This window comes from Balaenoptera musculus, chromosome 18, assembly GCF_009873245.2.
Source record: "Balaenoptera musculus isolate JJ_BM4_2016_0621 chromosome 18, mBalMus1.pri.v3, whole genome shotgun sequence".
Taxonomy (NCBI): domain Eukaryota; kingdom Metazoa; phylum Chordata; class Mammalia; order Artiodactyla; family Balaenopteridae; genus Balaenoptera; species Balaenoptera musculus.
This window is the reverse complement of record NC_045802.1, coordinates 43,594,361-43,608,930: the sequence shown is the minus strand read 5'-3', so window position 1 is coordinate 43,608,930 and position 14,570 is coordinate 43,594,361. Positions and strand designations below refer to the sequence as shown.

At 34.1% G+C, this 14,570-nt stretch overlaps 1 protein-coding gene across 2 annotated transcripts in view; it reads left to right on the top strand.

The window, feature by feature from the left end:
* KLHL1 (kelch like family member 1) overlaps window positions 1-13,685 on the top strand; it is a 407,738-nt gene extending 394,053 nt beyond the window's left edge. For both annotated transcript variants that reach the window (XM_036831798.1, XM_036831797.1), the window contains 2 exons: window positions 2,251-2,422; window positions 13,626-13,685. In XM_036831798.1, the coding sequence (XP_036687693.1) occupies window positions 2,251-2,422; window positions 13,626-13,685 (232 nt within the window). The remainder of the gene's footprint in view (window positions 1-2,250; window positions 2,423-13,625) is intronic.
* Window positions 13,686-14,570: the final 885 nt, after the last annotated feature.

The window sequence follows — 14,570 nt, the reverse complement described above, 5'->3', positions numbered from 1 at the left end:
GAAAAAATCCTATAGAGCTGAATAATAATTACATGGGGACTAAAATAGGACTTCAGGAAAAGCTATTTAAGTGAAGTGATTGTGATAAAAGGCAGACTGGCTTCTATTGGAAAATGAATAAAATATAAAGAACGTTCACATTTCACTGAAATTAGGAGTATTATACATTCTTCCTTTTAAAGTTATTTTTATGACAAAAATTTCCTGACAGAAAAGTAAACAACTCCCCGTATTCATTACCCAGATTCAACAACCATCACCAAATTGCTTCATCCATTCACCTTTACAGTATTTTTTTTCCTGAAGTATTTTAAAGTAATTCTTTACTTGAGCTCAAAACCTTTATGAATTCATCCCAGAAACAAACAATGGAAAATGATCAGAACTTTACATTTTTAGCGTAATCACAATGTCATTATCACAACTAATAAAAATTTAAATAATCTCTTATTATAATCTGATACCCAGAATTAAAATTTCCAAAATGTCTTAAACATCTTTTAATAGTTGGTCTATAAATTGGGATCCAAGTAAGTTTCACTCACTTTATTTTGTTACATTTTAAAGTCACATTTAATTTAGAACAGCTACTTCTTCTTACTTAGTAATTCATTTTATTACTGGGCTTTTCTTCCCTGAAAAATTCAGTCAGGTATCTTATAAAATGTTCCACTTTGTGGATTGTACAGTTTGATTCCTTGTGGTGTCTTGTCTTTTCTCATCTTTCCTTTTTTTTGTCCTCTGTTTTTATGTTTATATATTTCAAAATATTCATGGTGGAAGTTTAAATATCTTAAAGAAGATTTGATAGCATAGATTGCATATTTGCATTTGTGTCTATGTGTGCCTGTGTCTATTTGTGATGTTTTACACTTATTAACTACAGTATATAAAATTACTTTTTTATTTGCCTGACAGCCTATACTTTAAGGTGGTCCTGATTTTCAGGCATTCAACTAAACTCTCATTTCACATATATCATCTTGGCTGTCACAACTCCTCCAGACATGGTGTGTAAATGCATGTAATGTCCTGGGAGAAATATTCTCTGCAAAATATAAATTCCAGATCCTTGGGGTCCTTCTAGTCATTTCTCTTGTAACAACCTTCTTTATTTTCAATAAACTGTAGGTGGGTTTTTTGGCTTGTTTGTGTTTGTTTCTTTTTTTCATTAAAACTTCATAACAAGATTGGAGTAGAAAAACAAACTAGGAATAAATTTGCTGTCATCCAGTCTTCTTTTATATTTGCTCTACTGGGTTTTTACTAGATGTTTTCATACCTGAACCTGCAGTTGAAGGTAAAAGGCAAAGAGGTGGCTTAATCATTCCTTCTTAGCTGAAGTAAAGCACACTCACCAAGGAATTCTTTGATGTCTTACCACCCAACACATAAAATATCTGTATGTAATGTATGGTAATCAGACTCTCTGGAAATTTAATTATTTTTGGTTAAAATTCAATAATAATACTTGGACCCTCTGCTTCAATCTCTTGATTTACCAATCTCTCCCTTCCAGTGAATCCTGATTAATTGTCACAGATATTAAGCTATTAAGATAGTTCTGTTCATGTTGTACTTATTTCCTCAAGTTTCAATGGTTCCCTATTTTCCTATTGAGTAAGCACAAAATACTTTCTTACTCTGGGAATCAAGCAATCCATGAACTGATCAAAAACCACCTTTTTAAGCACTGCTTCTTCTTATACCCTTGAACCTGGCCACACTACACACCTACTTTCCACAAAGCTGGCCATGCATTTTTATTAACACTTGTGTTCCTTTGTAAAAATATCTCTTTCTTTCTAGCAAATTTAGGATAGATTTTCAGACCTGATTTAAAGGAGACTTCAAATGTGAAGTATTTCATAATTCTCCCAGATTTTTAACCATTACTTCTGTTTCATGACCATAACACTTTCTTGTACCTGTTTTAAAGAACCTCATTCTACTGTGGAACAATAGTTATTTACATATCTGACTTCCTTGTGGAAAGAAATCATGATATTCATTTTTGTAAGATGACTCTGCATCCATCCAATTAAGAGTCTAGGTATGTTTTAAAAATACCTTAAACTATAGAAAGCCAGACATTGTGGATATTGGTTCCTGAAAACCTGCTTAAATATTGAGTTTTTAGAAAAAAAAGTTAAGTTTTCTTTTTCATGGCTTGTTTTGAAAGGGCATCATTAATATAGTAAAAGTTCAATGTGACTAGAATATGTTATGTCCTTTATCCTTACATTTTAGATATGATCCCAAAACAGACACATGGACCATGGTGGCTCCTTTGAGTATGCCCAGAGATGCTGTTGGTGTCTGTCTCCTTGGTGACAGACTATACGCTGTTGGTGGCTATGATGGGCAGACATACCTCAACACTATGGAATCCTATGATCCACAAACTAATGAATGGACCCAGGTAAGATTGTTGCCAGCATAAGTTACTTCACATGTAAGAATTTATTTCACTTACTTCCTTTGGAGGAGAGGGGTACATACAGCAATGTATCTAGTCAAATTACTCTGAACTCAAAATGATTGATTTTGTCCATTTTCATGTTCATTTTGTAAAAAGTTTATTAAATCATATGTTTTTGTGTACTTTTCTCTTGTGTATTCTATACTTCAATAAAACTTATATTAGAAAGTTACATTCATGCTTCAGTGAGATTTCCACTTTATTATAAGTCATAACAAGAGACAGGAACTGAATTTTAATTAGCTGAAGCAAAAAATAAAAGTGGAATATATTGGTTCACAAAAACTCATCTTTACAATATTTGGTTTTAGAGATAACAAAAATAAGAGAATGGAAACCTGCAGAAATCAAATTTCTGCCTCCTGTTTTTGCTTAACTATCTTTGTTAAGTTGATTGCTACTCACTGCAGAGAGAATTTTCCATGGGGTGGTGCTGCTGGACACTGCAAGTGGGAATCCTCACAGCCATAATCAGAAAATAAAAGAATTCTTTGTTCAAAAGAAACCCCAAAACAAACAACAAAGAGCTCTGAATGGTCTGTCGTATAAAGCACTCATTCCTGGACAAACACTTTGGCCAAGAAGAAGGAGTGAAATAATTGGCTGATCTTAAGTTAGCCTTTGAACATACCCTGTAGTTAGAGATTCAGGATCATGCTCAGAGAAGCTCCCAATCTGGTCTAAGATCTGGAGTATTTGTGTTGGGGTGTGTGTGAGTGTTGGGGAAAGATGAGAGGAGGACAACTTAATTATGGTGGAAAATAACTTATGCTGTACAGTTACTATAGCCTTGCTTGTAATGAAGGGAATGGGTATATTTTCAGACTTTTGTCCTTATATTCAATTTCTCCCTACTTTCTTTCTTTGCCAAATCTCCTAATATTTCTTATTTCTCTCCTTTACCAGAAACTTAAAAAGGAGAAACAATTTAAACAAACAAACCAATTTTCCATCAATGGATGCAGTTAAATTCCAAAGTCTTACTTAGTTGAACCAGGATAATAACCTCATCTCCTCTTATTCCTTAGTGTATAGAAGGCTTTATTTTTGGTCATAGAAATTGACTAAAATTTGATTGAAGTAAATTTCTTTGAAAAAGTGTTTGCTTTTAAAGATACATAACTTCCTTGATTGTGTCAGTTTTGATGATATGTGTTCAACTAAAATATTAAATAGGCTGACTTTGAAGTACAAAACCAGACTCCTCATGGTCAGACTAAGGTATCTACCTTATGAACCTTACTCTTCCCCAAGGGAAAATCCTTTGATTCCAATGAAGATGCATTTGGCTAAGAAGGAAGAAAAAAGGTGGAATGGAGGAACAAATAGGAAGAATTTGGAGAACTAGGTCCTGTGATGTTCTGTGTTTTACTTTAATTGTGAGAAAGAAGCATTCCTTATCCAGAGAGCAGCAAATATAAAATAAGCTGTAATTATTGCACTGAGATTTTAGAAGATATATTTTAATTCCTTACCTTCCTGAGTCCTAGTGTTTACAAAGGGAGCATTTCTATGATTGCTGACTTGCGAAGGAAATGTACCAGTTCAGTGGTATATAATTTAAATGTGCTACTTTTACACATGAACATTAAATAAGGGAAGTTTATGGGCATATAAATGATATAATATCTTCTTTACATATTTATAGAAATGAGCCATTACACTTATCATTCCTCTAAAATTGAAAACAAAATAATGTATGTAGTAGTAATGGGTAAAAGCATCCTAAAGACCATTTTCCCTCATCTGTATTTTATTACACTCTTTTGGATCATATAGTATCTTACAAAGAGCAAAATGGTATTTAAAATGTTTTATAACGCTCGTCCACCAGAGGGCAGACAGAAGAAGCAAGGAGAAATATAATCCTGCAGCCTGTGGAGCAAAAAAAACATTCACAGAAACATAGAAAAGATGAAATGGCAGAGGGCTATGTACCAGATGAAGGAACAAGATAAAACCCCAGAAAAACAACTAAATGAAGTGGAGATAGGCAACCTTCGAGATAAAGAATTCAGAATAATGATAGTGAAGATGATCCAGGACCTCGGAAAAACAATGGAGGCAAAGATTGAGAAGATGCAAGAAATGTTTAACAAAGACCTAGAAGAATTAAAGAACAAACAAACAGAGATGAACAATACAATAACTGAAATGAAAACTACACTAGAAGGAATCAATAGCAGAATAACTGAGGCAGAAGAACAGATAAGTGACCTGGAAGACAGAATGGTGGAATTCACTGCTACAGAACAGAATGAAGAAAAAAGAATGAAAAGAACTGAAGACAGCCTAAGAGACCTCTGGGAAACATTAAATGCAACAACATTCTCATTATAGGGGTCCCAGAAGAAGAAGAAGAGAGAGAAAGGACCCGAGAAAATATTTGAAGAGATTATAGTCGAAAACTTCCCTAACATGGGAAAGGAAACAGCCACTCAAGTCCAGGAAGGACAGTGAGTCCCAGGCAGGATAAACCCAAAGAGAAACACGTCGAGACACATAGTAATCAAATTGGCAAAAATTAAAGAAAAAGAAAAATTATTGAAAGCAGCAAGGGAAAAACGACAAATAACATACAAGGGAACTCCCATAAGGTTAACAGCTGATTTCTTAGCAGAAACTCTACAAGCCAGAAGGGAGTGGCATGATATACTTAAGGTGATGAAAGGGAAGAACCTACAACCAAGATTACTCTACCCAGCAAGGATCTCATTCAGATTCAATGGAGAAATCAAAAGCTTTACAGACAAGCCAAAGCTAAGAGAATTCAGCACAACCAAACCAGCTCTACAGCAAATGCTAAAGGAACTTCTCTAAGTGGGAAACACAAGAGAAGAAAAGGACCTATAAAAACAAACCCAAAACAATTCAGAAAATGGTCATAGGAACATACATATCAATAATTACCTTAAGCATGAATGGATTAAATGCTCCAACCAAAAGACACAGACTTGCTGAATGGATATAAAAACAAGATCCATATAGATGCTGTCTACAAGAGACCCACTTCAGACCTAGGGACACATACAGACTGAAAGTGAGGGGATGGAAAAAGATATGCCATGCAAATGGAAATCAAAAGAAAGCTGGAGTAGCAAAACTCATCAGATAAAATAGACTTTAAAATAAAGAATGTTACAAGAGACAAGGAAGGACACTACATAATGATCAAGGGATCAATCCAAGAAGATACAATTATAAATATATATGCACCCAACATAGGAGCACCTCAATACGTAAGGCAACTGCTAACAGCTATAAAAGAGGAAATCGACAGTAACACAATAATAGTGGGGGACTTTAACACCTCACTTACACCAATGGACAGATCATCCAAAATGAAAATAAATAAGGAAACAGAAGCTTTAAAAGACACAATAGACCAGATAGATTTAATTGATATTTATAGGACATTCCATCCAAAAACAGCAGATTACACTTCTCAAGTGCACACAGAACATTCTCCAGGATAGATCACATCTTGGGTCACAAGTTAAGCCTCAGTAAATTTAAGAAAATTAAAATCATATCAAGCATCTTTTCTGACCACAACGCTATGAGATTAGAAATGAATTACAGGGAAAAAAACGTAAAAAACACAAACACATGGAGGCTAAACAATACGTTACTAAATAACCAAAAGATCACTGAAGAAATCAAAGAGGAAATAAAAAAATACCTAGAGACAAATGACAATGAAAACACGATGATCCATAACCTATGGGATGCAGCAAAAGCAGTTCTAAGAGGGAAGTTTATAGCTATACAAGCATACCTCGAGAAACAAGAAAAATCTCAAATAAACAATCTAACCTTACACCTAAAGGAACTAGAGAAAGAAGAACAAACAAAATCCATAGTTAGCAGAAGGAAAGAAATCATAAAGATCAGAGCAGAAATAAATGAAATAGAAATTAACAAAAAATAACAAAGATCAATAAAACTAAAAGCTGGTTCTTTGAGAAGATAAACAAAATTGATAAATCATTAGCCAGACTCATCAAGAAAAAGAGGGAGAGGACTCAAATCAATAAATTTAGAAATGAAAAAGGAGAAGTTACAACAGACACCGCAGGAATACAAAGCCTCCTAAGAGACTACTACAAGCAACTCTATGCCAATAAAATGGACAACCTGGAAGAAATGGACTAATTCTTAGAAAGGTATAGCCTTCCAAGGCTGAACCAGGAAGAAATAGAAAATATGAACCGGCCAATCACAAGTAATGAAATTGAAACTGTGATTAAAAATCTTCCAACAAACAAAAGTCCAGGACCAGATGGCTTCACAGGTGAATTGAATTCTCATTTAGAGAAGAGTTAACACCCATCCTTCTGAAACTCTTCCAAAAAATTGCAGAGGAAGGAACACTACCAAACTCATTCTATGAGGCCACCATCACCCTGATACCAAAACCAGACAAAGATACTACAAAAAAAAAAAAATTACAGACCAATAACACTGATGCATATAGATGCAAAAATCCTCAGCAAAATACTAGCAAACAAAATCCAACAACACCTTAAAAGGATCATACACCATGATCAAGTGGGATTTATCCCAGGGATCCAAGGATTCTTCAATATACACAAATCAATCAATGTGATACACCATATTAACAAATTGAAGAATAAAAACCATATGATCGGGCTTCCCTGGTGGTGCAGTGGTTGAGAATCTGCCTGCCAATACAGGGGACATGGGTTCGAGCCCTGGTCTGGGAAGATCCCACTTGCCGTGGAGCAATTGGGTCTGTGAGCCACAATTACTGAGCCTGCGCATCTGGAGCCTGTGCTCCCCAACTAGAGAGGCCACGATAGTGAGAGGCCTGTGCACCGTGATGAAGAGTGGCCCCCGCTTGATGCAACTAGAGAAAGCCCTCGCACAGAAACGAAGACCCAACGCAGCCAAAAATAAATAAACAAATAAATAAATTTTGAAAAAGGGACATTTAATATCTATATTAAAAAAAAAAAAACACATGATCATCTCAATAGATGCAGAAAGAGCTTTTGACAAAATTCAACACCCATTTCTGATAAAAACTCTCCAGAAAGTGGGCATAGAGGGAACCTACCTCAACATAATAAAGGCCATATATGACAAACCCACAGCAAACATCATTCTCAATGGTGAAAAAGTGAAAGCATTTCCTCTAAGATCAGGAACAAGACAAGGATGTCCACTCTCACCACTATTATTCAACATAGTTTTGGAAGCCCTAGCCATGGCAATCAGAGAAGAAAAAGAAATAAAAGGAATACAAATTGGAAAAGAAGAAGTAAAACTGTCACTGTTTGCAGATGACATGATACTATACATAGAGAATCCTAAAGATGCCACCAGCAAACTACTACAGCTAATCAGTGAATTTGGTAAAGTTGCAGGATACAAAATTAATGCACAGAAATCTCTTGCATTCCTATACAATAATGATGAAAAATCTGAAAGAGAAATTAAGGAAGCACTCCCATTTACCATTGCAACAAAAAGAATAAAATACCTAGGGATAAACCTACCTAGAGAGACAAAAGATCTGTATGCAGAAAACTATAAGACACTGATGAAAGAAATTAAAGATGATACCAACAGATGGAGAGATATACCATGTTCTTGGATTGGAAGAATCAGTATTGTGAAAATGACTATACTACCCAAAGCAATCTACAGATTCAATGCAATCCCTATCAAATTACCAATGGCATTTTTTGTGGAACTAGAACAAAAAATCTTAAAATTTTTTTGAGACACAAAAGATCCCGAATAGCCAAAGCAGTCTTGAGGGAAAAAAACGGAGCTGGAGGAATCAGACTCCCTGACTTCAGACTATACTACAAAGCTACAGTAATCAAGACAGTATGGTACTGCCACAAAAACAGAAATATTGATCAATGGAACAAGATAGAAAACCCAGAGATAAACCCACACACCTATGGTCAGCTAATCTATGACAAAGGAGGCAAGGATATCCAATGGAGAAAAGACAGTCTCTTCAATAAGTGGTGTTGTGAAAACTGGACTGCTACATGTAAAAAAATGAAATTAGAACACTCCCTAACACCATACTCATAAATAAACTGAAAATGGATTAGAGACCTAAATGTAAGACGGGACGCTATAAAACTCTTAGAGAAAAACATAGGAAGAACACTCTTTGACATAAATCACAGCAAGATCTTTTTTGACCCACCTCCTAGAGTAATGGAAATATAAACAAAAATAAACAAATGGGACCTAATGAAACTTCAAAGCTTTGGCACAGCAAAAGAAACCATAACCAAGATGAAAAGACAACCCTCAGAATGGGAGAAAATATTTGCAAATGAATCAATGGACAAAGGATTAATCTCCAAAATATATAAACAGCTCATGCAGCTCAATATTAAGGAAACAAAGAACCCAATCCAAAAATGGGCAGAAGACCTAAATAGACATTTCACTAAAGAAGACATACAGATGGCCAAGAAGCACATGAAAAGCTGCTCAACATCACTAATTATTAGAGAAATGCAAATCAAAACTACAATGAGGTATCACCTCACACCAGTTAGAATGGGCACCATCAGAAAATCTACCAACAACAAATGCTGCAGAGAGTGTGGAGAAAAGGGAACCCTCTTACACTGTTCTTAGGAATGTAAATTGATACAGCCACTATGGAGAACAGTATAGATGTTCCTTAAAATACTAAAAATAGAATTACCATATGATCCAGCAATCCCACTACTGGGCATATACCCAGAGAACACCATAATTCAAAAAGACACATGCACCCCAATGTTCATTGCAGAACTATTTACAAAGCCAGGTCATGGAAGCAACCTAAATGCCCATCAACAGACAAATAGATAAAGAAGTTGTGGTACATATATACAATGAAATATTACTCAGCCTTAAAAAAGGAACGAAATTGGGTCATTTGTTGAGACATGGATAGACCTAGAGACTGTCATACAGAGTGAAGTAAGTCAGAAAGAGAAAAACAAATATCGTATGTTAACACATGTATATGGAACCTACAAAAATGGTACAGATGAACCAGTTTGAAGGGCAGAAGTTGAGACACAGATGTAGAGAACAAAAGTATGGACACCAAGGGGGGAAAGCCACGGGGTGGTGGGGATGGTGGTGTGATGAATTGGGCGATTGGAATTGACCTTTATACCCTGATGTGTATAAAATTGATGACTAATAGTAACATGCTGTATTAAAAAATAAAAAAAGTATATATAAAATGTTTTATAACAACTTTATTTCAGTACAATAAACATTAATTTTAAAGCTCTTAATTACTTTAAGATTTTATATCCATATCTTATCATTATTTATATTTTTAAGACTCTCAAGGAACCATCAGCAAACCCACACAAAATCCCTTTGAAAATTTTCAGGATTCCAGGCCACTAGAGAAAATTCTGGTATTTGGTGGATAATGCCTGTCACCTTCCCTTCACATACCCCATAAATGGACAATATCGTCTGGTTATTTCATTTACTACTGGCACCATAAAATGGTCAAGCATTAGAATAAATAAGCAAATATATTAAAATATATAATAATGTATATTTGAAAAATTTCCCAAGCTAGCTAGAATTGGAAATAACAGAAATAGATTAGAGAGTATTTGCCAGATTCATGTCTTAATAGTTACACAGAGAACAAATCCATGCATGCTTGCAGGTATGTGTGTGTGTTTGTGTTTTAAATAAATTTGACTTTGTCATTTAACATTGTTATTTTGTTTTTTTTTATTTGATTTGAAAAAACAATATGTGTGCTTCAAGACATAGAAAGAAAAATTTAATTCCGTTTCCCCTAGCCTGGCTAAAATCACCCTTTCATGTCTTCCTTGGTACATTGTTGTAGTGCTGTCTTGCTTCATCTACCTGCAGCTGTAAAGAAACAAAGATAGTGTGTCATTTACTGTCATATCTCCAAAAACTGACATAGTTGCTGGCATGGGGTGAGAGATATGTGAATGTTTCTTAAGTAAATTTATTGTGAATTATTTTTGCAATTCAGTTTACTCTGTTGTGTGTGGATTTAGTTTATTTGCATATAATAGATATATAAGATGCTTAGAATGAGTTTCAGGGAAGCCTGGTGAGATATTTAAATCTTCAGTTGCTGTTTAATAATTGGTTTCATGCCAACCTTTTTAGGTTATCATACTAAGGCTGAAAGGTATAACCCTGGAGAGAGAACAGGACAGATTGTTTAAAATATGTATTAAATAAGATAAAACTGGACCAAGGGGGAAAGGGGAAGAGGTCTCAAATATTTAAAATGTATTTTTGTAGAATATATCAAATGCTTAAAATAGAATGATAAATGCTGGGGTAAGGGGAATACTTAACACTATGATAGAACTTAAGTGTGTTGGGTAGAGAAATCTTCTTTCAGGAAATGATATGTAAAGTGAAGCATAGAAAATGAGTAATATTTAAACAGATGAAAATATGGGGAGTGGTTTGATTTAAGGAAGATAATTTTTAAAGAGCCGCAGGAAAGAGAACACATGGCATGTTTCATTCATCAATAAATAAAGCAGTGAGCAGTAAGTTTGGAGAGAGAAATTGTGTCTATATCATATAGGACCAGAAACCATGTTATAGAATCTTGACTTTGTCATAAACCTAAAGAAGATCTAATGAAAGATTTTAGACAAGGAAAGTAAATAATCAGAATTGTGCTTTAAAATGATTCCACTTGATGAGAAGTGAAAAACGATTAGGAGAAAGCAAGATCAGAGTCGGAAATTTATTAGGACATATTTTACTAATCCACTGTAGGGGTGGAAAATTTTTCCTTCTTTCCTTCTTGTTTCTTCAGCTAATGAAACAATTAAATTGACATAAAACAGATTAATGGGAGAAAAACAAATTTAATTTTGTATATATGGAAACCCCATAAATATATGAGACTCAAAGAAGTGACCAAAGCAGGAAGCTTTGATACTTTTTAGACAAAGAAACAACAAATTCATGAAGAACTGAGTAGACAAAGTGGTTTGGGATTGAGGTAGTAAATTGGTGAAGAAGTTACAGGATTTGTTTACACAACCTTCTTGGCCCTAAATTCCCTATGTCTGGTGATAAATATGCCTCTACCCTCCTGGTAGAGAGAGGGTACCATTTCACATGGGAGAATTATCTCCTGCTATAAGGGATCAAAGGAGGGTCAGAGTGTCCCTCCTGTGTCCGGCATCTCTCAAGTACCTTTAGTTCAAAATAATCAATATGCCAAAGTGGCATATCCTAGAGTGGCATATTCTGCTCCCCTTCACACTTAAGGTGAAACTGTAACCTGAACTAGGTTGAAGACAGTAAGAATGGGTATAATTAAGTTGGTTGGAGAGATACTTATAGGACTTGATGGTTATTTACCTGCAAGGTTGAGGGAGGTAAAACTAAGGGTCATGGATGTGCTCTAGGCTCCTGTCTTGAGCAACTGGGTAGAAAGTGGTGGCATTCACTGGTAAAAGAAGTACAGGAGGAATAGTAAACTCGGGGGAAAAAAGCAGACATTCATTTTTACACACACATATAAGCACATATAGAGATATAGATGCAAATGTAGATACAGACATAAAGTGAAAGTATGTACATTGTACTTCACCTAGAAACTATGCATAGTATTTTTCAGTATTGAATGAACATCAGAGAGTATTTGGGAAACTTCAAAAAATACATCTACCCAATACTCATCCCATTCCTATTGAATGGTGGGCCTTGAGTACTTATACTTTGTCCCTTAGATGACTCTGATGTGAAGCAACACTTCAAAATCATTGGAAACTAAAAGAGAGACAATGGAAACTGTGTGCAGTTTGGAGTCAGAAATATTTCAGATTGTAGACATTGATGTTACCAGATTTACATATTGTCTCTTGACACTCCATTCACATGCCTGTCATATAGGGATGACAACATATGATGGGATTATAAAGGTGACAGTGATCTATAAAAATTATTCTTAACACACAGTATGTTGTCAATATATCACATGCCCCTTTTCACTTCTCATTTTGAGCAAATATCTATGAAAAAGACAAGAGATGTTATATTAGCTTTTTTAAAAATAGGGTATTAAATGAAAGGAATAAAAAAAAGTCATATGGGAAGGTTTTTTGGTTTTGTTTCTGTTTTTATTTTTAACCTACAAGGGGGATGGCAGGTTACAATAAGCACAGTTAAAAGAACTAGTAGATAATTAGATAATGGTGGTAATTTTCATATTTAGAGAGTGAGACCATGTCCTTTTTCAATCAATAAGATAATGTATGTGATCTGAGGTTATTTTGTTCATAGTGATTTTATTTGTTACATTTTATTCCTTTCTCTTTGTAATAATATCCTATAATTTCTCATCTACCTAATATTTTTATGTGCATAAATTATTCTTAGAAAACTGTAATAAAAATCATTGATATGAAAAAGTTCAAATTACTAAAATCTTAGTTTACCTCTACGGAATAAATTTTCATTACAAACTTTGTAAAAATTATTGTTTTTTAATATACTTCTAGCCAATTTCATATTCAGGATTATTTTTAAAATCTCAGTTCTCGTTTCAATGACAAGCATAATGTAGCCTTTAAAAAAATAGGCCCTGTAGCAATTGTAATTATGGCCTATTAATGACAAAATATTGAAGCTATATCACTATATGTCTCTGTTTAGAATGAATGAATAACACATTTAATTCAGTATAATATCTTGGGAAATAACTTCACAATGACTTCAATAGTGAAATAGCTATTTCATCTAAAATATACTCCAAGCTGTCACTATGAAATATCACAAATGTGTCCATGCAAGCTCTAGAATAAATCTTTCCTGGAAACTTTTCTAAAACAGCTTCATTTCACTAAAAATCATTAAAGAATTTATTACTTTCATTAAAAATTCTGTAAATGATTGCAGGTTTAAAAAATTTCAATATACATATTATTGTTTTATGTAAATGTCATTTTCATTGCTTCCATTTATATTGTACTACTTGTGGATAAATTGGGAAAAGATAAGCACATTTATTAATGATTTTCATGCATATGAATGAGTGGTTTAAATACATTATAATTTGTATATTTTAAGACAGTAAAATTTGTCTTAAATTGTGTTTCCTCTTTTTCAACAGATGGCTTCCTTGAATATTGGGAGAGCAGGTGCCTGTGTAGTAGTCATCAAGCAACCTTGACATTTTTATTTGGATATATTTTAATTGCTGGAGTGGTTATTTTTATATCAGAGGGCAAGAATGAGAACTTCCTGAGATGAAAATTCTTCAAGAACAAAGATTTTGGTAGATTTACCTACAGATGTCAAAAGAAATAGAAGATCAAACAGAATTATGGGAAACAAGAAAACAAACTGCTCTGGGAACACTATCTGGTCATGTATTAGTTCAAAAATGGTTATTGGTAATTTGTTTTGTATTGTAGCATACAGTAACTAGAGTTACCAAAGGCTTGTTTTTCTTGAGCAATTAAAAGGAGAAACCGAGATCTGTGACATGGATAATTTCATGACCACAGTTCATTCAATTGTTTTATAATCTGTGGTGATACCAAGAGGTTGCCAAGAGTAGAAGACATGATATTTCATCTGACAGAATTCGATCAATTTACTATTTTCCTACTCAGATGTGATCATACCAGGAGGTGGAATGATGTTTATTAAAACAAACATGCTTCTTCCTAATTTTCCTAAACTACGAACTAGAGAAACAGATTCATGCTTGTCTCTTGCATTCAGAAAACAAATCAAAGCTGCATATATCATCTGAGAGGATGGTTGGATTTTATTGCAACTGTATTAGCAATTTGAAGCTGGAAAACAAAAAGGATCGTTTTCATTAAGCTTACCACATTGCTTTGCTTTTTGACCACACTGAGCCAAAGAATCAGTACAATTATAGGCTTTTGCCTTATGATGAGTTCAGTGTAAGCATGGAAGTTAGTTATTCTGAATGTTATATATATATATCCATTGCATGTTGAAGTCCTTTAGAATTTTGTTCATAAAGAATCTTAGAAATTTGAGAGAGAAATCTATGATCCATTCATTTGGAGTGTTAATCATC